This window comes from Falco peregrinus, chromosome 1 (genome assembly GCF_023634155.1).
Source record: "Falco peregrinus isolate bFalPer1 chromosome 1, bFalPer1.pri, whole genome shotgun sequence".
Lineage (NCBI taxonomy): Eukaryota > Metazoa > Chordata > Aves > Falconiformes > Falconidae > Falco > Falco peregrinus.
The window spans coordinates 45,443,343-45,469,399 of NC_073721.1; the positions used below are offsets into that span (position 1 = coordinate 45,443,343).

General features: G+C 48.1%; 1 protein-coding gene across 5 annotated transcripts in view; it reads right to left on the minus strand.

Moving 5' to 3' along the window:
- Positions 1-387: 387 nt before the first annotated feature.
- Positions 388-26,057, minus strand: part of NSMF (NMDA receptor synaptonuclear signaling and neuronal migration factor) — a 46,075-nt gene continuing 20,405 nt past the window's right edge. For 2 of the 5 annotated variants that reach the window (XM_055800497.1, XM_055800483.1), the window contains exons 3-14: positions 25,291-25,770; positions 20,817-20,892; positions 13,921-13,973; positions 11,806-11,895; positions 10,024-10,145; positions 8,282-8,365; positions 7,168-7,201; positions 6,542-6,612; positions 5,309-5,388; positions 3,561-3,663; positions 3,095-3,170; positions 388-1,265 (exon numbers count right to left, since the gene is read on the minus strand). In XM_055800497.1, the coding sequence (XP_055656472.1) occupies positions 1,168-1,265; positions 3,095-3,170; positions 3,561-3,663; positions 5,309-5,388; positions 6,542-6,612; positions 7,168-7,201; positions 8,282-8,365; positions 10,024-10,145; positions 11,806-11,895; positions 13,921-13,973; positions 20,817-20,892; positions 25,291-25,723 (1,320 nt within the window). In that variant the 5' untranslated portion in view covers positions 25,724-25,770 and the 3' untranslated portion in view covers positions 388-1,167. Of the gene's footprint in view, positions 1,266-3,094; positions 3,171-3,560; positions 3,664-5,308; positions 5,389-6,541; positions 6,613-7,167; positions 7,202-8,281; positions 8,366-10,023; positions 10,146-11,805; positions 11,896-13,920; positions 13,974-18,037; positions 18,107-18,677; positions 18,684-20,816; positions 20,893-25,290; positions 25,771-26,057 lie in introns of all 5 variants that reach the window. The other 3 variants (XM_055800505.1, XM_055800515.1, XM_055800489.1) reach the window with 3 other exon arrangements.

Below are 26,057 nucleotides of genomic sequence, written 5' to 3' on the forward strand. Positions count from 1 at the left end.
AACAGTCTCCGTGGAGGGTTTCTGGTGGTCTTGCAACCGCACTGCTCCACGCAGCAGACTAGAAAGAGAGCTCGTCTCTCAACACATAGCAAAACACTGGCATGAACAAGTAATTACCATGGCTATTAATTTCTAATTCATTTTTATACCATAGTGAACCTGATGGAGGTTTCCCAACCAGGTACCGTATTTCTAACCTAAAGTATTTCAGCAAAACTAAAGTCCCATAGTTTTGCAAGCAGCAAAATAGAAAGTAACAAAGTTGTGTCTAATCGGAGGAGGAATATACATTCGTGAGAGCACATACAATTAGTGCAACACAGCTACTCTGAAAGTAAAGAACCAAACCGGATTAATCAATGCAGCAGACATGCAGGGTCTGCTAAGTTATGTTAAACCCATGTTTGCTGGTGATTAAATATGTCTACAGAAGATATATTACCATTCTGAATATATTTTCAAGCAGACCAAAAATACCTCATCTATTGGTTACTGGTGTGTTATTTTTAACTAATTAAATATTGGGAGGGATTTTACCCCTCTTGCTATAAAAATTGCACTTATTTTCTATTAAACAAAACAAAACAAGAGTTAGATTTCAATTCTATATTCCAGTATATATTCACATTGAAACTGGATCGTCTTGATCTAAGCTTGCAGGAGTAGGTGTAGCAGTCCTTGCTCTCCAAGATCTCCAGCACAGAAGGTCCCATCAGTACAAACCCCTCCTTCCCCTGTGCTCTGCTCACTTCTTCACTGTAGTGCACGGGTAAACTGATTTTTTTTTTTTTTTTTTTTGTAAGAAAACCTGAGCTTCAAAAGTCTTTTAAAAGGACCTGGAATTAAATCTGGCCCATTCTGACCCAAAACAGCTCAGTTCTGCAAGGAACTTCATCCTGTCCTCGTTTCACACAGCTCCTCCTGAGACACCACGGCTCTGACCTGAGGCGAGTGAGGTGTCAAACCCTTTCCCTCCAGTCTCTCTTGACTCAGGAGACTTTCACCCCCCCGACACACTTCCGAGGGCTCCTTCTTCCCTCCCTTTAGCACTGCTGCCTCCTGTAGGGCTTTGAAGGGCTCCCTGTGCCAATAAAAAAAGTCTCTCTGCAATAAGCACGACTTCTTGGACACCGGTGATCAACTTCCTCTTGCAAAGTCTTCTCCAGCTCATAAAATGTCATCGTAATCCAATAGTTTGGAGTGCTGGCGGGTCTTCCAGAGGCGGTAAAGGCGGAAGTCAAAGTAAGTCTCAATCATTTGCTTACCTAGGAGAAGTGAAACGAAGCAGAGGGGTTACAGCCTGTAGCATGGGAGATGCAAGAGGCCACAGCAGCAACAAAAAACTTCAACCCACCTACAGGCAGGGACACAGCAGAACCCATCCACCTCCTTAATTTGGAGAATACCGACATTCAGCACCTACCCAGGACACGTGAAGGTGCCCATGAGAAGCAAACATCTTTCTAGATCTCCTCAAACCACGAAAGGCTCCTTATAATCCCCTGGCAGGGTTTATCCCTGGGGGTGGGAGCTGAGCACAAAGTCTGCCTCCAGGCTTTGACCCCTCTGCACTGACTGCAGAAGGGGGAGGCCGGGGCTGCAGGGTATCAGGCAACAGCTCCAACAGCCTGCACTGAGGCAACCCGGCACAGCGACGCCAGGAAATTACAAATCAAGAGTTAACTCACTGTAAAGATTCGTGGGAAACATTAAAAATAATTAACATTGAAAATTCAAAATAAAAATGCCTTTTTGTTTTTCTTTTTAAATTAGCGTTAACAGGCCATCTCTGTCCTGCAGAGCTGTCTCTTCTCACAGCAACGAGCTCACCAGGACACACAAACGCAAGTTCTGCGCCACTGGCGCCTCTGATTGAAGGTGGTGCGACTGACAAGGCGGCCACAGACCGAAGGCCATGCACGGGTGGCAGCGAGTGCATTTGAAAACAGCAGAGCAAGCAACCATGGGCTCTGAGACAGCTCAAGGAGGGGATTTTCGCTTTTGAGGCCTGATTAAGATTAGTTTTAGGTGACTTTGTGAAGGATTAGAGAGGGTACACTACTGGAACATCCCAGAGTGATCAAGGGGATAAATTCAGACGTATTCTTCACACCAGCCTCCTGAAAGACCAACTGCTCAAATACATGCGCACAGAACCTGCTGCCTTGCCTGCCAAGCTGCATGTAAATCCAGGAATTTCCCTGCAAGTCGCTTCTCAGCACACATGTTATGAGCATGTTCGCTGTGGGATCTGTGCAAGCACTGTATAAAGCTGGGTGCAAGCCTCCACAGGACACACGCAGAGGACCCTGCGCAGCACAAATGTGCTCAACTCCCATACATTCCTACGACAGTAAGTGGGAGTCAAGAATAACCCATCAGTGCTGATGCCAGCTGTGAGCAGCAGAGGATGTATCCACAGTGCTTATAGCCTACTGCTGCTTGTATTCATCTTCCAAGAGAACAAAGCACCAAGGACTACAGCAAAGATAAAATAACAATGGCAAATTCAGAGTAAGTTCCTCTTGAAGCTGCACCCGTAATTACTTACATGGACCAAAGAACAGGAAAAATTACATAGTCCCTTGAAATATCTTGAGCTATAGGAAAAAAAAAAAAAAAGGCAAAGCAGACTGAGATGTAGAATGGCTCCAGTAGGCTATATCCCAGTCGCTTGTTGATGGCACAACTCACCCAGTACCAGTGGTTTGAGTCCTGGGGAAGTGACCCCTGCACACCAGGTCACAGAAGAGGTTCTGCTCCTATGTGCATTTCTCCCACAGACTTCACACACCCTAGCAAAATGATGGATCTCCTAAACTCAGCCTGGAAAGCCACCTACTGTTTAGGCTACTTTGCCACTGCCAGTAGCTGGGTGAGGGCTCTGCAGCTTCAGGCAGAACAAACAGGATAGATGGAATGTGAACATGGAGGATTTGAAAGGGAAAACCAGGTTCAGCAACTGAACTACACAAGCAAAATAAAGACCATGGCTGGGCTTAAGGGAGTTCAAAATTGCTTTTTCAGGAAGTTGCCCACTGAAGGAGGCAGGCCGATTTGGAACGTGTGAGTCTTTTTACAGAAAATAAATTACCTTGAGCTGATAGTTCAAGTGGGGACTCAAAGGCAACCCTATAAGGATTCATTAAGTTTTTCAGATTCTGAAATAGCTGAAAGGAAAACATATCAAGAGTTAGCAGCTGAAAACAAAGACAAACCTCCAGGGTACCCAGAATTGCCCATCCTGCTCCCTACCTCTAGAAAACCTTCACGTCCTTCAAAACAACTAGCTCACCAGCACAAATAAAGTGCTTTGAATGAATGACTGTTCTCAAAGGCTTCAGTATTTGTCCTGCACATGACTTAGCATTCCTCCCTTGCTCTCTGGGGAAGGCACAATCCATGGGGTGGTTTGCCCATTCACAGCCACTCATAGGACAGGATAGCAGCATGTTCCCCACAGCAGAAGAGGAAGGTTTAGACTTCAGAGTGACTATTGCCTCTGTGGGCTTGGTGCTACTCAGCAGACATACCCCGAGAAGCAACCCAGGAACTCTTACCTTCTCCCCATTGGGGTTTCCAAGAACGTAGCAGCCCATGATGTGAATGATATTTGGTTCAGGATTGACTTTACTCATCAGCCGGCTCAACCTCTTCCAGAAGCTGGAAGAAATAAAAAAAACCAGAATACATAATTAAAAATAAATAAATAAATCTATCTCCTCATATGCATGACTAATCACAACGATGTGTGTGCACACTGCTCAAAAAGGGCCTAGGGCTTGTAGCCTGAGGAGCAAGCTGCTGAGGAAGAACCACTGGTTCTTCAACATGGAAAAGCAGGGGCAGAGCAAGGGTCTGAGGAGCAGGTCCAAGTCATGTGGTAGAGAAGGAGGAGTAGCCCAACAACCCAAGGAAGCTCCAAAGTGAAGGGAGCAAAGTCCACCAGGATTGCTTCTAGACTGACAGTTTTACTAAGCATCCTCTTCTTGTAGCAGTTCCCTCGAATATCCTCTCTCCCATTTCTATTAACAATTGCCCTTTCTAAATAGGAGTGTTATCAGTGTACTGGTTCATTTCCAGGGCACGAAATAAGCAGAGAACAGCTGGAGAGGCCCTTCTTCTCCATAGCTAGAGAGAACACCAAACCAGGCTGTTCCATGTTAGCCCTTGCTTGGCGCTGCTCACCAGACCTGCTATATTTTGTGAGCGCTGACCAGCATGCTGTGCCCAAGGGGCATGAAATCCAACCACCTCCCTTGTGCAACAGCTTAGCACAGACTTCTAGGGGCTCTAAAGCCCAGCAGATCCTCTGTAGGGTCTGCGATCAGACTGCAGCCTAAGGCTTTCCATGACTGCCTCCCAGGGACATACAGCTTGGGTGGAAACATTCACTTCCAAGCACCCAAGTTTTCAGCTGCGTGTTCACAGCTTTCCAAAGGTCCCTGAATTACCAGCTTTGCACCAGCTATGCCTGGAATGTGTTCAGAAGCATGTCCGCACACACGTGCGGAAGAATTTTATTGACAGCGTTTGTGCCAGAGCATGAGCATGCTGAACAGATGTTGATTTAAGTACTCAGTTCTCATGCCAACAGAAAGTTGTGTAAGAACAGGTTGGTATACATCCTCTCCCCCACAACGAAGCACTGTTAGCCAAGTACGTTTGAGCCAGCACAAGTGAGCAGGCTGCAAAACAAGCAATGCTTAACTCTCTGCAAGGAGAAGCAAAATTGCCTCAGCATCCCTGGCTGACAGGCTGGCATGTTAGGAAAAATCTTCCTCAGTACCATGCTGGACTTCGAGCAGGCTTTGCAGAGACAAATGCCATTTCCCCCTGCAATTAGGAGGGCAGCTACCAGAGACAGCTGGGGGGGAACGGTTTGGCTTTCTGCCACTAGTCGCCTGCATAGAAATGCCATCTCAGCCACTTCTGAGCAACAGAGGCATGAGGTACATGTTCTGGTTTCTGGTCAGCGGAGCCTTTGTTAGGAGAGGAAATAACCTTTTTTACCCTTTCTTGATAGTCTCTAGTCCAGAGAGACAGTGAACAGCAGATAAAAGCATAAATCTTCTAGTGACCTGTCCCAGGGCTGCACCACCCCGGGGATGAGCTTGGCTCTACCATCTTTGCAGCTCCCCCTTGAAGGAGCTGTAAGCTGCTGCTAGGTCCCCCCTCAGCCTCTTCTTCCCCTGACCAAGCCACCCCAGCTCCCTTCACCTCTCCTGTTAAGCCACCTACTACAAACACGAAGCAAACCGAGCAGAAAAAGTGCTATTCAAGTCCAGAACATATCACAGCCACTCACAGGATCATATCTTCCTCCTTCTCCACTTTGGCAAAAGTGGCAACTTTGTTCTTTAACAAGTATAAGTGACCAGGACCTCCCTGCAAGAGAGCGGGGGAGAGAGAGAGAGAGAGAGATGAAACCACTTTGCACAGAAACAAGCCCTGGGTATGTTTCTTGTCCTGCACAGCCATCCCCAGAAGTGCCACAAGGGAGCAGAGCAGATACACCAGGCTGGCACGGCTGCTACAACCTCCACCGCACACACCGCAGGCACCTGCTGCTCAGGAAATATTCACATATAGCAAGTGTGTTGGGGGTTGGATTCTCCATTTTTTACAGTTATATGCCCACCTCGCTCCAGAAAGGCACAAAAATAGATAAAAACCTTCATTATGGGTGGCCGAAGAGTAATAGGGAAGACAAGAAAGTCCCTTTAATTTGGGGATGCTAGGGGACTTGCTGCGGTAGGCAGATGAGAAGCTGAGCGAAGCAGGGATAAGCAGGCAAGACATCGCTGTAGAAGAACTGGACTTTGGCAGCAGTAGGTGTAAAAAGACTGAGAACAACGTCAGGAAAATTAAGAGTCGCAACCTCCAGGTCAGTGTGCCGCAAAACCCTGCTGTTTCACAGCATTAGGCACATGGGAGGGAGCTCAAGTCTGATTACCTTCCTAACTTCCCATTTCATGGTTCCTTGCACAGCTGCTGGGGAAGTCCAAAGCTGACCACCCTGAGGAAAAAGAGACTTGGGAAGGAAATCCCTGACCAGCCCCAGACCAGCAGTGCCTGAATCCGTCCCACCCGCAGCTCGGCAAGCCTGTACCCTGACCCCTCTCCCGCGTACGCTGGCCTCTGGGCTGTGCTGCCTGCCGGTCTGACCCACAACACGCACCACTGTCATTGCTATACTAAGGCTGTATGAAAACTGTTACCACCACATCGCAAATGCTTGTTCCTCTTTCTGGAATCCTCCTTTTGAGGTCTGCGCTAATGCTAGTTTGCCTGGGTTTCCTTGAAAGCAGCTGAGAAGCAGCCCAGCTCTGGACTTGGCCCACTAAATCAGGTTTTATTTCCTGCTGTCGCAGCAGCTTGAGACTGCTCGCTGTCTGGGGAAATGAGAAGTGAAAGCTGTACACATGCAGTTACTTTAACAGAACCTGACTTTGGAATATTGGTTCCTCTATGTAATTTTCCCTGGAGAAAAAGACAAATTTGCAACAAACCATCCAAGCGCTTAACAACTGTCATGTACCTGGCAGAATATCAGCATCTTCCAGATTTTGCAACCTTTCCGATAAATGTTAAGCTTCTTCTCTATTTCCTCTGCAAAAAACAAGTTGGAAAAGATGATCCATGGAGGAAGTTAAATGTTAATCTTATTTCTTCTCCCTGTAGTCCTGAAGGCAGGAGGCTGAGCTGCGAGAGGTGCTCAGCACCTACATGCCCACTGATGTCAAAGAAAACCCTTTGCTTTCTGGCTGTGGAAAGCAGGGAACCCCAGCATTTCACAGGGCAGAGAAGGTACGGTGCAGCGCCAGACACTGCTCAACACTGACCATGGCACTGCAGCAGACCCAGCTGTCCTGACCCTCCTTAATGCTCACCTACCAGAGTACAGTCAACAGGTACCTTTGCTGCCCTGTGCCTCGGCTTTCCTTTCATAAACCAGAAGCTTGACATAGAAAAGGGCCACAGAGGTGAAGTTTTATTTTTGCAGCACATCCAACAGCTGCTGACTGACTGTCAGGTATCACTGGCGTGACGAAAACACTTTCATGAGTGGCAGCTGAGGCACAGGGCAATGGAGTGACTTTAACATATCGATCAGTTACATTTGCAATGGGCAGGAGTTAAGAAAAGGAGGTAACACTCACGTACCTAGGATGTCATCAAAGGTGGCATGTTCATGGTCCTGTAAACCAAGAGAGAAGACACATCAAGGTTCACTGTCACTACACCAGCTCCCGTGACATTATTATAGTGATTAATATCGCACACAATCCCATTCCCAGGCAAACGGATGCTCTAAGAGCATGATTATACTGACGGCTTCTAGTCACATCACAGTAATTACCACCCTAAACCGCATGTCAGCAAAGAAGCTGAAGACTGAATGGTCCATGAAGACCAAGTCCATCCAAAGGCTTGAGGAGGAATCCTGCAGACAAATCCAAAGCACACACCACCCGTACAGTCAGCGTCAGCAGCGTGTATTTGCCTCTTGGCCCATGTTGTGTAGCCAGCCTCCGGCTCTACACGTGTTCAAGCTGGCAAACAGCCACGCTCCCAGCACACCTGCCTCTGGCATCGCAGGGTCCTCAGGACAACCAGACAACTCTCGGAGAGGCGGCAAAGCTAAAGCCTCCCACAGCACTGCCTGCTGCATGCGGAGACTGAGTTTTCTGGGCTGTCAGTCCCACTCTTCTTTTTCAAATTACAGGACTATAAAGCGATTAGGAAAAAAAGACCCATGACTCCTTGCTGGTGTTTCAAACACCTGCTCAGGCAGGACTTGGAGTGAAAAATTAAGGTTAAATTAATGACTTACAGGGACACACCACTGCACACAGGGTGATGGGGTTCATGGTTCACTGCAGAGCCCTGAGGTCCTGCTCATCCTGTCCAAGGCTGAGCACAAGGAGGAGCCCTAAGCTTGGCAGCACACAGCTCTGCTTGGGGGGCTCAGGCCTGTCCTGCCTCCCCTTGTTAACTTCCCCATGCTGCCTGGCTGTGCCTGCATAGTCTGGCAGCCCACACGTGCAGTTTTTACTCCACCTTACTCTTCCACCTTGACCCGAGCTCCCCCAAAGCAATCCCAGCCCCCAAATCTGGGTTTAGCACACCCCTAGCCCTTTCCTGACAGCCTTTCCGAATCACATCAGTGTTTTGGAATCACTGTAACAGGAACTAGGGATAGGGACTAAAAAAGAAAAAGTTCTCCATATGAAGCCTGTTCCCACACATTCAGACATGGCAGACGCGACATACTTACATAGAGAATGGGGATGATAGAGGGATCGTCCCTGCGGATAATTGTTGGGACATACTCTGCTTTGGGCACCTTGGAAGAAATGAGCTGGAAGGAGAAACAAGAAGTGCAACAGCATGAGGAGGAGCCAGTAAGAGTCTGGACAGAAGCACAAAGGCCGTGATAACAGCGCCCTGTTCAGTTCCTCTGAGGTGTTACTAACTAGCAGCTAACTCAGCCTACCTGCATCCCTGGGGAAGGTCCTCCAAGCCTTTGCTCCACTGCAGAGCACCCCCAGGCCTGCCAAGTACACCACGTGTCACAGTCTCCTCGACCCCCAACAAACGAGCACACAGCTCTGCCTAAAAGGCAGGACCGAGCCCAAGATAAGAGTTTTCAAAGGGGAGACCAGTGTGCACAGAGGATGAAAAAGCTCGTGCGTCACCACGAATGGCTGTACCCAGTAAAGGCGATTCCTGTACAGCCTTCCTCTGTGCCAGGGTCTTTGCTCCTGGCTGCAGAGGATTGTTAAAACTGGCACGCGTAGCTGGCTGGTGGTGGGACTGTACACCCGAAGAGGAACCAGCCGAGGGATGAAATGGCGTCAGGCACAGGTAGACACAGCCACAGGATGTCAGGCAGATGCAGGCTGCCTGGCAACACTGGCTGAAGCTTCAGCTGGTTCCATCAGCAGGAGAGCCTCAGAGGATGGACCTGCCACCAGCACAAGCCAAAGGGCTATGGGAACACGGGCAACTCGGCTGTGCTGTGATTTCAGGCGCCTCTGCGCATTGCTGCGAGAAGGGAGCAGGCAGTAGTGCTGGTGGGCTCCTAAGTGCAGCCTGGGCTTCAGCTGGGGCTGGCTTCAAAGCCCCCCCTCCTGGCAGGCAGCACATCACTGCTTTGGCCACGAGGGAGTTAACGTAAAGTTTCTGAAGAGGCACAGTATACAGAGTCTATGGACGGACACTCATCCCATACACCACCCGGGGAGACACACTAGAGGTGTCAAGGGCTGAACAAACCCAAGTGCTGGGTTCCTAGCGTTTGGGTCTCACCTGGTCACTTTGCCCTGAGGGTGCTTTAGGGCTGAGTCTGTACAGAGAGCCTGGGAACAGATCTAGCAGCAGACCGTCCCCATGTCCTTCACTCTTCCCAAGTCTTAGCAGGACCCATTCCAACACGGTACTGCTGTGCTGGACTGGGAATGCTGCCCTGAGAACAAGCTGGAAGCTTGAGACCCTGTTTTGCCCGAGTACTTGTGCATGTGGCCAGAGAAGGGATGTGTCAGACCCTGGTCCTGTCTGCCAAACCCCACAGGGCACAGCAGCAGGGAGCACGGGGGGAAGTCTAGTATCAAGGAATGATAAAGGAGCTGAAAGCATCTCAAGGGATGACATATGGCTCCAAAGCGAATCAGGCAAGTAAAAACACGAGCGAGGGACTGCTGGGACTGGGGTGTCTATTGTCAGAGTTATCATGACTCGGGCTAACTCAATTCCATGCTGGTGACAGTCCTGCTCTGATTTGGGGTTGGACTACAGGTTTCTTCCGCATCTAGTTTTCTTTCAGCACACTATCCCCAGTAATAACAGATGCTGAATACCATGTCATGTCTTGGCTGATCCCTGAGTGACTCTCACTCACACCAGAAGAGCTGCCCATACTGAAGACCTGCCTCTGCCCATGACAATCCTAAACTCAGCACCTCTGAAAGGACAGACAGAGCCTGAGGAGATACAGGTAGCTGAGCTGGAAATCCTCACCATTATTTTTGGTGGAATAAAGTCTTCTCCATCACACGCCATGGCTTCAAGTTCCTTTTCTGCTTCCCAGTTCAAGTCAAAGTCACCATCCAAAGTGCCGCAGGAATCCTGAAGGTCATGGCCTGCCAGAACACAGCCTGCGTTACAAGGGTAGAACAGCTTGCCTTCCCCACTCGATCCTGCCTGGCAGCTAGCTCGCAAGAGGTACCACAAGCCATGAGACTTGTGCCCTCCTTTCTTCCACAGAGTGACAGACACCACTCTTTGGGGCTGGCGTCTCTGAACAGGCAAACATTTAACGAATGAAGAGTGCACACGCAGAGCCTGGTAACACGTATCACATGACTTTTCATCACTCTCACAGTCACCAGGTTACCCTTTCAAATGCTAATTCACAACAGTCACCCTGTCATTTCAGAAACGAGAAGAGACAGAACACGGACAGATGCTCTACACTTTAACATTGCCAAGCTGATGAGCAAAAAGTCCAAAGACTTCAAAGCTGGTCTCCTTGTAATAATTACTGCTCTATGTCTTCTGAACGATTATAAAGAAACTCTGCTGTGTTGGTCAAACTGATCCTGGCAGAGACATCCCAGACCGTGAGGACAGCCGTAGCAAACACACCAGGACTGCAACGGTATACTTGAATTTGCTCTCCAAATTGACCTTACCTGTTGGCCTTCAATGCCTCCTGGGGAAAAAAAAACAACATCTGGAAGGAATATAATTGACCGTTAAAGCTTAAAATTAGATATGGTTCCCTGAAGCCAGGGACTAAGGAAAGAGAACTGAGATGCCGCTATTTGTGCCTTTTGGGATGTCCAAGTGTCACCGGGCAGTGCCTGAAGCCTGTCTGAGCCACGTCTTTTCCATTCGCCTCCGAGTTAGCTGAGGGAGCGGGGAGGAATCAGACTGCAAAGGAACCATCAGGTCACGTTTTGAACTGGTCTTGCATACATCTCCCCGTACAACCTGGTACAGAGTTTTCTACAGGTAGAAGGCCTGGATCTCATGCTTACCTGGTAGGTCAGTTCATTTCATTAGTGAAATTCATTCACAATACAACCCATTTCAACATAGGCAAACTCATATCCACCAAGTCCCTTGCCTACAGAGTTTCAATAAAATCTGGGTAAAACAGCCATTCCCTTTATAAAAAGACAGTGAGAAGATGCTGGCATTTCCTTCCGTAAATTAACACAACAGCATCTCAGTCCCCACAAGCAGAACACTGCAGAATTACTGGGGATTCCCAGAGGAATTCCTGGCAGCCCAAAGGAAGATCAGATTGCCCTAAGCTATCATCTGTGCAACCAGAAGGAAATCAAAGCTACATCTCATGGAGCACCACAGCTGTGCTCTTGAGCTATTCTAGCCTAGGAAAGAGCTCAGAAGGGGCTCTTGCATGGGAAGCCAGGCAGGTTAGCCCCACCATGGTGAATGCAGCCTTGGACTGGTGTGCTTCCAGGTAGCTGTTTTGGTCCCAAGCAAATTAGGAATGATGGGACCGGAGGGCCGTAAGAGAGCTGTACCACTGGGTATCCTTTGGCAACTGCACAATAGCATGAGGTTAGATGCGCTGTGCTCTACAAATAAATGTAGGTACACACAGATGAACAGGTGCATATACCTGGAGTGTTTTTTGCTCAGAGCTCATGAAACTAAAAGGATCACAGATGGGACAAAAGGGCACAGAGGAGTTACTCCAGTGGGACTTCAGTCAACACCTCAGCTGGAGGGTTTGGCCACAGGAGGAAGCTCAAAGGACTCAGAACTCACTTTCTCGAGAGTCATGGAAGGAATCAGCTTTGATGGGAGTCGGGTCACTCCAGGACCTGCTGAAGCTCCTCTCACGCCGTTCGGCAAATGCTAGGATAAAACCAAAGCACGACATTAACAGACTCCAAAGCCACCTCTGTTGCTGCCAGCAAAACAAAACATCCAGTAGATTTCCACCAAAGCCACACATCACAGACTCCCTCGTGCTTTTCTTCCGCTTGCCAAACGCGAGTCCTTTCCACACAGCAAAGGTCTGTCTTCTAGACAGCAGAAGACAAAGTGCCCACTTTCTGAGCAGGACCATTATGGGATATGTAACACAGAAAAAGGAGGACACTTGATGGTCTCTCCTCAAACGCACGCAGCCCAAACCTCAATTTAATCAAGGTTATGGCAGTGTCCCAGTGTAAATGCTCCGACTCAAAGGCCTCACAGGAAGATGTACTCAACAGCTAACGACACATACACAACCAGATGAAGGCAGTCGTTCTCCAGTCAGTTCTCCCTTCATGTTCTAATGACATCCCAACCAGAGCTGGACCAAACAGAGCGGGGGACTCTGGAAAGCTCACGCTCTATACATTGTCTTGCGAAAAAGGAGATCCTTCAGTTTTTGCTCGCCTGCACTCTTGTGAGCACTCCTCCTCCGGCTTTCTTTTCTTTTCCCCCATGGGCATTATATTGTTTGTACCTGCATTTCCTGAGCGGAATCCAAGGAGCTTGGCACAGCTGGCTGCACTGCAGGCAAATTCCTAGGAACTGCCAATGACAACGTCTGACTTGGCAAGCCCATGTGAAAGCCACTATGCCTAGATTAACAGCCACTTATAGCCACTAACACCTATTTCTGGTAGCAGACAGCAAGTTTGTGGCAGTGTATCTAGTAACATCATCTCATGGCAGCAGCACAGGAATTCACTTTAGATCTGCATTACAAGAGCTGAGAAGCAACCTGTCCTCTGCTGCAGTGTGTCCAAGTGGGGCTGTCCAGGGAGACAAATCACATAGTAAGTTCTTCAGGTGATCTCCACCCTCAGCTTTTGTTTAAAACCAGGCCTTTAGCTATTGTGCACATGAAGAAAACTTTGAAAACATGACCCGAGAGTTACCAAGGCAGAGAGACATGCCTGAACTTCCAGACAGCTCTAGCAGGAGGTAAGCCCTGTTCATTTCAGGCAGTGTTAACTCAGATGCCAATAAAGACACTTTAAAGGGTAGTGCTCTTTGCTGTTCACTTCCCACAGCATATGAGAAAGGAAAAACTGCAAATTCAACACAGCAATGCTTTGCTGTGTGCAGCCTGTACATGATGCCTGGCCAGGGGCTGGGAAGAACAAGCTGTTTCCTCTTCCGGAACAATCCTCAGCTCTCGGGAGCCAGTTAGACCAATCTCAGCCATTTCAGAGCGATAAGGGAGCTGCCCCAACCAAGTTACGGAGGAGTGTTGCCTTCCTCAGGGAAAAAGAACCACCATTTCCTAGGCCTAAGAAGTGATTTCTTCCCTAGTGAGGCATAACACTCCCTTATTTCCCCCTTGCTTCAATCTCTTCCCTGTTCCTCTTCTTTCTCCCTTCCACTGTCCTCTCAGCTCCCACCAGGCAACTTTCCCCCAGGTCTTGCTGCAGATGGCAGTTGTCAGGGAAGGAGAAGAGAAAGCCACCAGTCTGCGTGGCACATAAAGCACCAACTGTCCCCAGGGAGCCACAGCTGGTCCGCAGCTTCAGTAGGAGTCCAGGCAGTCCCTTGCCAGCTCCACTGCTGAACCCAGCTCTGGTTCTCCTCGTAAGCGTCTACGCCGGTGATCACTGAGAACCAGGTGCACGTGGGACAAGGACGTTGCAGCTCTCCTTCCACTGAGGCCACAGAGATCTCCCATGGCCAAGGCAGAGGGTCCTTGGAAACAGCCTACAGGCTGCTCGCAGACATCCGTGCGTCCTGGAGACTTGCAATAACCTGGCCTTCTTTTTTGTAGGGTAAAATGGCACCAGTCAAATCCTTCCTCCAGCCCAATGCTAGGTGCTTTATACCCGCGTCTGCACATAACGCAGGGTTCCCAGTGTCCCACCAGCACAAACCCCAACTCCTCACAGCCACATCTTACAGGTGCTCACTTACTTTGTGCTTTAACCCTTCGGCTCCCCACCATGCGGAGGTGCTTCCGAAAATTCCTAAAAGAAAGGCCAAACACAACCTCTGAGAAAAGTAATACAAAGCAATACCCGGGTCCAGCAGAACTGGAAAAAACTCTGGGAGAATAAAAAGTCAAATTGGGAAGACAGCATATTTCTTTCTGGGCACTCAAAAGCTGCAGACCAGGTTCCCAGCCTGCACCTACTTAGTGCTGGGGATGGTGATGTTTGTCAAGAGCATGAGTGTTTCTGGTGGTCCGGCAAGTGAGGTTCTGCACGGCAGTCCCGTTCTCACGGCCTGTGTTCACTTTCTTATGACTGAGGCACACCTGTGCTGTAACTGTGCTGAAGACACAGCCGCTGCCCACGCTTGGCAATGCTCCCTCTTCTCCTGGGAAAGAGCAGTAACTGCTCCCCTCTCTCCTTTCTTCCACACACGCTTCAGAAGGAAAGCGGAGCGCCCAGGCTCTGCGCTGCTAGGCAGCATGCAGGCACCATGGTCATGGCTGTGCTCACTCCCAAACCCATTCACACCAGCTGCTCTAAAATCCCACCCGTACTGTTAGCAACCATGCAGCCCATACTGCTCTCCGGGGCAAAGAGCTGGGAAAGCCTGAAGCAGCTTCTTCCTCCCAAACAGCACCATTCACCAAGGCTGACTACCTCATGGGCTTGCTCTCTGCCTGCCTAACCACGAGCTTCCCTGCCCAGGGCTCACAGGCAGAGTTCAGCGGGGCTGCAGAGTACACAGCTCCAGGGGAAAGCCCACCAGAGGAGAAGCCCTGGGGAGCAGATATACCCCATAGTCAAGTCTGTGTAGGACAGACCATCCCAGCCGCTCCTGAGAGACCATGGCAGAGGGACTCCGTGTCCAGCCCCTCCGAGTTGCAAGGGACCTGCTTCTCATTACTCACCTAGACAGGAACCAAACAGGACAGGAACCAAACAGGACACCCGAAGAGACACAAGGAAGAAGCAACACATGGACTATCAAGAAAAGTGTAACCCCTCTGTGAACGCTACTTAGTCAGGTTGATTTCACCCTGCAGTGCAGCCCCCATGGCCCCAGGGGTGGCAGTGAACCCGTGTATTAGCAGCCTGCATGGAGTCGAGGAGCCTTCCTCGATTTCCTTCTGCCCCACCGACATACCCCACAGATATCAAGCAACAGAGACTACTGCTGGTGAAACAGGTAAAATGACAAGTCCTCTGGCTCACACACAAGTTAGTGGGATGAGTAAGGCCATGTTACAACCATGCAGATGCTTTAGCAAACTAATTGGACTAGAAGACACTCCCAGCACCGACATGAAGTTGTTCAGAGAAAGTCAGATACGCTTACTGCTATCCAGAGAGGTCAACACAAACACAGCCCTCGTGGGAGAGCACTTAAGCCACACCACCTTCTGCACGGTCCCCTACTTTGGCTTTGGATCCCACGTTGTCATCAGGATCCAAATACAGCAGCTCAAGAAGGAAAACTAGCAGCTGGGTAATGAAGCTGGAAGCAACATTATTCCATGACAAATTTCCATCTGCACTTGGGCTATTAATGTCGTTTCCCAAAGATTTATTTTAGCTCTGCTTAGGTACGTGAAGATTCACTGCTGTGGATCAGACAACTGTGCCCTTTAGACAAGTAACTAAAACAATTTCCTTCACTAACACAAGTGGGACTGGCTCTCTGTACAAAGCCTTCTGGAGTGCATGACGACTAGGAATGTGGGCTGTCTTACTGCACATTACTAAATAAATACAGTATTTTAGAGGGAAACAGGGTCATTCTTTACACAGAAAGGTCTTTGACGTATGTTGTAAATCATCAGAATGAAAATCTTTATGGTCAATTGTGAGACCAAGATCATACCAGACTGAACAACAATGTTAATTGCCAAGGCCACTGTTACATCCTTTGGGCTTTTGGCATTTTGGAGTACGATCTGTTTTTCTGTTAAATGCTCAGTTGTCCTCTCCACAGAGGAGCTTCTTCAGACCCTGGGGGGAAGGGGGAGTAAAGCAGTCTTCGCCATGGAGGAGTGATGCTCCCAGCTGCCTAGACAGCTTGGTCTCTCCCATGAGGGCAGCTGTCTAGATACATCTCCTAAATACTGTGGAGAGCAGCTCCAGGGAGAATCCAGCTGCTCAAGGTTAACCATCACACTAAATGCTCAGAGAATGGGACAAAAGCCTTTTTCTTCTCATTTCTTTAAAGAAAAAAAAAAAAGGGCACTTTGGAAAGGAAGTGCAAACCTGGGACTGCCTCCTAATGTGGGCATCCTGGCAACTGCACCCAGAAAACCCAGTGTTACTTGATAATTATCAAGATCTCTTCACCCATCAAAATACAGCAACAACCCCTCAAGTTACAATGATAACATCTCCTCACGACTCCCTTTCCTGAAGAGTCCATCTCCTGACAGGCTCCAGCTTGCCATATGGTCTGCGTGACCCTATGCCACCTCCACAGTATCCATCCTGGCCAAAGGGTCTCCAAGACACGGCAGCCCCACCGCACACACTCTGCAGCTCTGCCTGCAGCGGATCATTCACGCTCTGCAGCGAAGCCTTTTCATTACCCAAACAGAGGTCAGCGACAGAATTACTGACATACATCCAAGCTCTGCAAAACTCCCGACAGCACCTCTCACGCTCTTCTCCCCAGCTCCTCCTTGCAGCCGCCACAAGGTTCAGCAAACCACTGGACATCACTCACCCTCGAGGCAACACCACTGTGTGCCATGCCACACAAACTAGCCTCCTTGCGCACCAGACACACAGGGCCAAGCACCGAAGAGCTGTGCGATAACAACTGAACTTCCAAAACACCAGAGGCCATGAAGGGCTGCACCACAAGCATTCGAAACTGCAGTGGGGCTGGGGTTCTCCTCGCTCCCTGGAGAACAGATCTGAACACTAACTGCCAGCATCCTTACGGTTGGCCAGAATCTGCTTGCATGGCACAGCCAAAACCCCATCGCTGCTATCCCATCTCCTTTTTTATGACAAGATAAATGCAGATGGGGTCCCCCTGTACAATCCTGCCTAGACCTGCAGTGTTCACAGGAGGTGAAGGGACGTGCTGGCCCCTCAAAACAAGGATGACATGACTCCGTCCTGACTACACAGCATCACTGAGGTATACAAGCCCCACTCCTGTACTTGCAAGCCACACAAACAAGCCATTTTCTAACAAAGACTCACCTCTGTCTAACAAATTCTGAGAAATCTCTTTCTTTTTAAAGATACACTGTCCATTTATTTACAACATCTTTAATTTTGATTTTCATTTCTCTTCATTATTGATGAAAAAACCCACCACCCTTAAGTTGCTAAAAACAGTGTCTTCCCAGCGATTTCCCAGTTAAGAAAACCTGATGTTTTTCTCCTACTTTGTTTTGAACAGTGCTGAAGTGATCGTGGCAAGTTTTTAACCAATGGCACAAATGCTGTGTTACCCTTCTTAGCAGGCTGCCAAAATACAGGAGCTTTGGCACATTTAAAAAAATGGAACAGTTCTGATGACCATAGTGGCTAAGTGATGTGCCCTGTGAAGCCAGCAGAGGGAAAACAGGGCTCTTCTGTAATACCCAGACAATGATCAGTCCCCTTTTTCTTTCCTTTCTTTTTCTTTCATTCCTGTTCTTTAAAAAAAGATTTAAAAAATAGACTCCTGGACACCAGAGATAATAACTTTGTCTAGGTCTCACATTTTTGAGGTGCATTTGTAGATGCAGCAACAGCACATAAAAGTATTCAGCTAAACTCAAATTCCAAGTACTTGGGATAGGGCTGGGGAAACTATGCCTTTAAGTGTTTATATATAAATAAAATATTTCTCTGCCTGAAACACAGATCTTGCCTATTATATTTGGAAGCTTGAAAGAAACTTGACAGTGTTCCTTTAAGAAGATGGAGATCAGCTATCTTGAGTACTGCAGCATCATTCACCTCCACATTTCCAACACAGCCACTGCTAGTGTCCCTACAAAGAGCAACACAGACAGGGACAACCACGTTCAATGTCATCAAGCGTCACTAATGACACCCGAAGGGCCCATGCAACACCAGGCAAGGTTACAGCTATGGGAGAAAACGGGCCCTACCTCTGTATAACAGCTGCAGAATCATTCTCTCGTTTCCGTCTCTTCCTCTCTGCGTAGCCCCTGAACGCCCTGGGAAACCATTTTAAGCCATTAACCGACTACACAGCTTTGAACTGGAGAGGACACGAAACACAGACAGGGAAGCTCTCACCAGACAACAGAGAGAGGTTAGGCTGACCGAGGAAGGCAGCCAGCCCTCGCAGGACTGCGTGCACACCAGCGGCCAGGCAAAAGACTCCCCACAGCAAAGGTCCTCACTCCCTAGGGTAGGTGGCTGAACAAGCAGTTGTTCCTAAAACAAATATAAGACTGGCCAGAGCCTGGCCCAAAAATAGGGGCGAGCAGCTGTCATCCCTGCTACGGAGGAATGGACCTAGGAGACTGCGCACACAAAACCTCTGTACAGCAGGACCAAGAGGCACAAAAGCATGCTAGCAACTGTAGCCTCTGTTTTGAAGATGAGCATGGTTGTGCTGTGATCTGTGTAGGCCTACCAGGTGTAGCCATCTAACCTCTCACCGCCTGACAAACAGCCCTAGCGTAGGGAAAGCATGAGTGAATATGATGGACAGGAGAGGAGAGGAGAATTTATTCAGGACACCAACAGACAAGGAAACAAAAAAATGAAGATTATACTTACGAGATGCTAGAGATTCCAGGAGACGCAGGGAAAAATAAAGAGAAGAGGAATTCATTAGTGCTCAGCCCCGGACAGTGTTTTGAGGGAATTCTCACTCCAGAAGAAACATTTCTTGTTAGGTGGAAGGAAACTGCTTTTTAAATTAAACATTTCTCAGTGGTGAGACTCCTACTTGACCAAGCCAAATCCTCCCTGGGGCAGTGCTGGCGTGTGGCTTGGATGCAAATTAAAGTCCACGTAGACCCAGATAACATGCAGATGTACAACTGACAGCTGAGCATGGCCCATCAGGCTACAACCGGAGCTCAGCATCACAGTGACAAAGACTTGTGAAGTCAGCTTGCACTGTCTGGTCTACGAAGGAAGCAAGCACAGCGGGCTGAAAACACTAGAGCAGAGTCCAGGAGGACAGGGGCACCCGGCTGAGCCAACCCAACCAGCTAAGGGAGGGTGCCCTGAACTTCTGGAGATGTTGCTATGCAATTCCTAGAGGCAGCACAGAATCTCCAGAAATATTAACCAAGGAGCTACATTAACCAAGGGAGCTGTGCCCTCCTCCTGAGGGCACAATTCCCCAAACCAACCTCACTTTGGCCTTCAAGCCCTGTAAGCCCTGACACGGGCCACCAACCTGCAACAAACCTTGTGCCCAGCCAAGATGCCTTCAGCTACCAAAGGATGTGCCCAAAGGCAACGTGCTGATTTTGTGCATGGTTTGGCGTGTCAAACCAGAACTGTAAAATACCATTCGCTGTTTCCAGCCAACATTTTTAAAGAGCAAAGCAAGTATCTGTCAAACTGCCCACAGGCCCTGTCAGCCTGGTGCCCAGGAGCGCTGCCCCGCCGGGATGCCACCAGATTTAGAATCCCTGGAAAAGACGCAGGGGGACATAGGGGTCAGGTAAGAGAAGCAGCACTAGGACAATACAGGGAGCAGAAGCCCACGGAGGCTCCTCACTCCCACTGTCAGGGTGGGATTAGCACCCCACCACCGTGCATCAGATTCCACAGACCGGCACAGGCAAATGCCTCCCCCACGCTGCTCCCCATGCTGCAGGGTGGCACATCTCCAGCAGAGCTGGAGGGGAAGGGCACGAAGACAAGCATTTTTTCTGGGGGATGCAGATTCTTTCCAATATCTCAGCAGCTAGCCCTGTCCCCAGTGCTCTCCAGCCCTCCCTGCACCAGTCCTTACAGGTCTGATCCAGTCTGGGTTATCCCCAGATCAACAATCAGCCTCTTTTTAAGGATTTGGCAAGGGAAAGGTGTGAGGGAAAGAAGAAATGGCAGAGAAATAGATTACAAAAAGAACACCAGATTAGACAAGGAGAAATAAAGAGAGCACTAGAGGTGAGGGTGACACAGACATTGGAAGAAGGACACAGGAAAAAAGTTGACAAGGCTGGAGAGGGGCCTTAGAAGGCAGAATAGTGTCTCCTTTCCCTCATTGCTTGCCTTGGCTTTCTAGCCAGGTAGGAAATACTTGAAATTAGGAGGGCAGCACTTCTGACAAGCTGGGTACGACTTGGAAATGAGGCTTCCCTTATTCTCTTCAGTCCTTCAAGAACTGCCTCCTCCCAACACACAACAACCAGAGGCACAAAACCTGTGTGGAGTGTGGAGGGAAAGGCTGTTCCTAACTCAGATCTGTTCGCACTTTGCAGAGATTTTATTGACACCTTCTTGAAAAGACCAGGCCAGCACAGAAGCTGTAGGACTAAGTCTCATCATAGAGAGATGCACTCTGGAGTGACAGATGCAGGGCAAACCTGGAATAACGTTCCCTTGGGGCAGTGGCTGCAGCAGAAGCAAGTGGTGGAAGGTCTCAGCTGGTGCTCCTGCAGGACCCTCACTCTGCGGAGGCAGCCAGGGACAGGGCACAGTGCCAGAGAGAAAACAGTGGAAGCAGAGAAGAGCTGGGTAGCCCAAGGAGTTAAAGAAGGTAAAACCAAACAAGTGGGCGTAGTAGGAAAGAGAACCAATAAGCACAAAAGTAAGAGACAAGGTTCTCTCTCTCACCCTCAGACTGTGGTGCCAAACATACAACTCAGTTGCTCCAGGCTCTCAGATACAGCTTTGAGTGGGTCGTGAACTTTAAGATACACAATAAAAGCTACAGCAGTGGTTTTTACAACTTACGCTTGCATAGTTGTAGTAGCAGTTTGAAAACTGAAGAGGTTCTCTTTTGGGAACCAGGTTCGTATGGGGACATCATCTGGAAGAGAGAGAGCAGAACCTGAGAATCCAGCGGGCAGAGACATCGTTCATACAGCAAGACTTCCCAAGCTTCTCCTACTGCTTCAGCATCCTGTCCTGTACTAAACAGGATAGTCTCATCCTCATATATATGCACACTACCACTGAGTATTTTGTAAATTTGTGCTAAGCCTGTCTATCAGGCTACTAAACGAAGAATGAAAGCTCTATCCTAAGCGTGGAAGATTAGTATAATCCAGGAATTACAGAAGAGACATTTGAACAAGAAAAAAAACCAACAGGGGAACAAACCATTTTTCATTAAAAGCATTCTCCAGGCTCCGCATTTTCCTTAGTACCATTAATTTGAAATATCCCATTCATCCAGTTCTTTCTGATACAGCCTCCCATGGAAAAAAAAAAAGCATTCACCTTCCTCTCTTCAGAACCATAAGCCTGAGATATACTCTCTTTTTCTGCCACTGAAGTTTCAGTAAACCCCTCACACACCTGCTCCTGATGACCTTCATGAGTTTTTCTGGTTTTAGAAGTCACACTGCACATCAGCTATGCGATCTGCAGATAACTCTGTGCTTATCTGGTCACCTGTGTTTAAGTCATTAATAATCTGGCATTGTCAAGAGCTTTTCTTTTTAATTCACTTTCATTGGCCAAAACCCAATCAAACCCTGTATGCCTACTGCAGACATAATTACTACAGACAAGATATCTTACCAAATGTTTTGTACAGATCGTAACATACTACAGCCTGCTGTTCCCTGAAAAGAGGCTGCAATTACAGATGCAAAAAAAGAGCTAAATGCAACTGGGGAGGCCTCCTTTGAAGCAAAGCTTCCAAGAAATCATACAGAAAGCTGTAACAGACACTCCTTCTCAGCTAACAGTTTATGTCAAGCCTTGTATAAAGGCACCCTGAGGAAATATATATATGTGCAATGAAAAATGCATTCCAGTATGCTAAATACTTATTATGAAGTTCCTATGTCTGCTCTCCTCCAAAAAACAGATAGAGAAGAAACGTAAACCAGCTCAGACTGTAAATGAATTACTTGTTGGAAGTCTCGAACCCAAGCAGTGAAGGAGGAGAAGTTGTACAAATTCCTTTTTAGGCAACAATTTTGTACAGACTTCTCTGGGACTACTCATCTCAAAGGACTGACAATCTCTTAATATATTTCACAGCTTTAAGCCACTAGCTTTGATTCAAAGCAGAGCTTATGAACAAGAGCTAATATCCTTATGAGGTTTTGCCTGGACAATTGCTGGAAGCCTCTCCCCTTTTTCTGGTAAGACAGGAGTCAACACGGGAACGACAGCACTCCCCTACCCACAGCAATCAATGGAGAATAAAGGATTTGGGATCCTTCAGAAGTGCCTCTTTACCAGCCAGAGGTAGAACAGCAGCAGAGAAGCACAAAGCTGGGTACTAGGGAACACAGCTGAGCTCCAAAACTCACCCACCTAATTAAAATGCAGATTATGAGTATGGCTATTTTGCTTCCAGGAGCTGGCAGCACCTTGCGTTTTGGCCAGGCAGAACACCTTGTTCTCCTTTCTTGTTACCATCAATTGTGATGAAGTAGTCACAGAATCGTGGGCCTGGGAAAGCCTGCAGGACCTCCACCACCACAGCTGGCATCTCCAGCCACTTGCCAGGCTGCATTCAAATCTCAGCACCTCTGTCCATGAGTGGATGCGTTTGTATCAGATGCTGGGAGCAGCACGGGAGATGACAGCTTGTGCTTCTCTGGAATGGTGTTAGGCATCATAAACCCACCATAAAAATCCATATTAAATTATGCCAATCTGGCCTAACTGCCACGAGTGTTGGTTTGCAGCAATAACGTATCACGTAAATCCAACCAGAGAAAGCAGTGCTGGAAAGTGAACCTCTGGGGAAATTAGTCTCTCTCCCTTGCCTCCATCCATCTCCACTAGCCAGGCATGAAGGACATACCAAGAAATACTTCTTGCAATTTGAAACAGGTGTGCCATTCAGTTATCTTTTTTTTCATTGAGTAACAATGCTTGGATAGAGAGTGCAAACGAGACCAAGCTGAGAAGACTTCCATTCCATGATGCCAGTGCTGGGATGGGATTTGGTCTCAGAGGCACTGCGCTGCACGTGCAGCCACATGTGCAAACACTCAGAAGCTTGAGACAAGCACTGAGGGTAGCTGCTGCTTGTACAAAACATGAAATAGCCATGGAGGCATCCCCAGGTTCAGCACCATCCACTTCATTCCCATTTAAGTAACTACTCTGATATTTTTTGGAAAGGCAAATCTCCATTTCACATTGATAACTGGCCCTAACAAATATTGCTGCCTAGTTGAAAATACATATTATAAATCTCAAGGCCCAAACAGAAAACGTCATCTCTCTACAGCGTTTGCTAGGACATGTTTTGCAGCAAAGAGAGGCATTCAGCTCCAGCTATGAGGAGTTAAACTCTTCCATTAGTGATCCAGAGCTTTCCTTTGGTTCTGCATCAAGCAACCTGCTTCAGTCCCACAGCGCATAGTACAATTCTAGTTTGTTCAGGTGTGCTGGTTTTGGCTAGGATAGAGTTAATTTTCTTCGTAGCAGCTAGTATGGGCTGTGTGTTGGATTTGTGCTGGAAACAGTGCTGATAACCCAGGGATGTTTTAGTTCCTGCTCAGCGGTGCTGACACAGAGTCAAGTCCTCACACTGCCCTGCCAGCGAGCAGACTGGGGACACAAGGAGTTGGGAGGGGACACAGCTGACCAAAGGGATATTCCATACCATATGGGATATCAATATCATTTATTAGTTGCTGGCTGGGGTTAAACCACAATGTCGGGAAAGCTTTCAACATAAATCCATCAGCACTAGGACGGGAAGTCTTCACTTTCTTAATCCAGTACATGTCACGAGGCTGCAACCGATGCAACACAGCACCCTCATCTCCAGAAGACCAAGCCCCTGGGGTCATGAACTCCTCTCCTGAAACGGCTCTTTTTCTACCCTCACACAATTTTTCTGGCTGTGTCATCATATGCAGAGCCATCTTAACAGGTAAAACACATATGATCACAAAACCATAAAAGGTTTCCATACAGAAAAATTCTTCTCATTCCTTTTCTGGCACTTAAGCAATACAAATCTAAACTTGCACATGTAGTATCTGATGTGAACCCCCAAAATCACAGGGAACAAACAGAAGAATAATGCTTAAAAACTATGCACAGGAGTTAGTGGGACTGTAAGCGTTCTGCACATTTGATAATCCGTTCTTTATTATTATTATTATTCAGTATTAGGTCATTTACTAATTTAGTCACATAACTTCAAGCATCTAGGTATGAAAACATGGTCCAGAACCCCAACTTTCAGGGATTTTACCTGCAGTAAATATCACTATGATATTTACTAGAAAACTATGAACCCAGGAAAGATGTATACAATTTGATCTCCACATCACATTATACTAAATTTCTTTTCAAGGAGAAAACCTTGATCTTTCCTGGCTGGACACTCTGCTCTAAAAGCGTTGATGTGTGTTTACAAAAAAAAAAAAATAATCAGACAAATTAGGTCAGACTCTTTGCCAGCCATATATAGAGCTGACAGGCAAAGATGGACTGTGTACTACCTTATAATTCAAAGCGCATAGATTGTGACATATATTTGATTAATGGCTAAATTTTTATGACAATCAGAGATTTTTTAAAGGTAATTGAATAACTGTAAGTGCTATTCCCTGAGAACATTAGGCAAATGGATAGTGAGTGCGGAAGAAAGCCCAATATTGTGTTATTTGCTAGTATTTGTGGAAAGCTCTTGAGGTGGCACTACATGAGGGACCCTGCTAAACTGCTTCCAGCCACACAGACAAGCATTCTGGGGACGCACTAAAGCAAAGCACACGGTACCTGAGCTGAGGTTCCTGCTGGGCACCCTGGCATGTTCATAAAGATGTCACCTGCCTCAGCCCCAGAATGAGGCAGAGGAGAGAGGATCCTGCTCTGAACTGCCTCCTGGATAAGCATAAAGATAGGTGCTTTGACACAGGCCCTCCTCTCTTGCTCTTCCGTCAACAAAAAGGAGCCCACAGAGGTCACCCTCACTAAGCCAGGTGAAACTGTCATGAAAACCACCCAGCTGCTGCCTACAACCTAGAAGCAGAAACAACGGAGCTTGGATGAGCTGGCCTCAAACTGAGCTCAGCCTATTTCAGACTCCTCCTTCCATAACCCCTCTCCATGAATGCTGGTGCAAGGTACCACAAGATGCCAAAGGGGAAACCGAAGGGCCCAACTCGAGGCACATCACAATGAAACCTCCATGCTGAGAAGAGACGGGTGTCACTCTTCACCCCTGTGTCTGAGTCCCTTTGCATCCTTCCAGCACCCAGCACTCACCCTTACTTACCAGACACTCGATCGACACTATACATCCTCTCCAGCCTTTTTCTGTGCCACCCAGTCTCGCCAGATTGCTGCTGCTCCAGGTCAAAGGAATGCTGGGAAGGGGCAGCCAGCCGGGTGCAGTTTGGGCACTCCTTGGAGCCCTGCCGGCTGCCTGGCCAGCCCTTACAATGCCTGCTAATGCCGTGAGAGCTGCCAGCGCTGTGCACTTGGTGGCCATGGTGGCATTCCTCTTGGGCAGCCCCCTTCATCACCACCAGTTCCATACTTTCATTCTCATGGTCCGACAGCATCGGCCTCTCGCCGGAGATCGTGTAGACTCGTGGCTTCGGTCCCTCGCTTGGCATTTTCTCTGCCTGCTCCTCGGAGAAGCTCCTCTCAAACTTGCCGTCTGAGATGACAGAGAGCCTGCGCTTGTTCTGTGCTGCCTGCTGCATCTCAGGGGAGTCCTCCTGTCCGATGTAGGAATCTGCCAACAGGTGATCTGAAACAAATGGTACACCTTCCTTAAAGCCAAAGCACTCCAGACACTGACAAATTCAGGAGGCTCCTTGTTACTGCTGCAGAAAGGGGAAGGGGGAGATATAGTAGCTTCCCCAGGAACCTTTTCAGATATATGCACGCCTGTAGCCTTCTAAACCTCCAGAGCTGGTACTGAAACGAGGCATTTCTCACATATACACCCAACATTTTAAGCATGCACAGCCACCAAACAAGGCTAGAAGCAAATGCAGGTCACTGCACAGTCTGAAAATCCTTACATGCAAAATA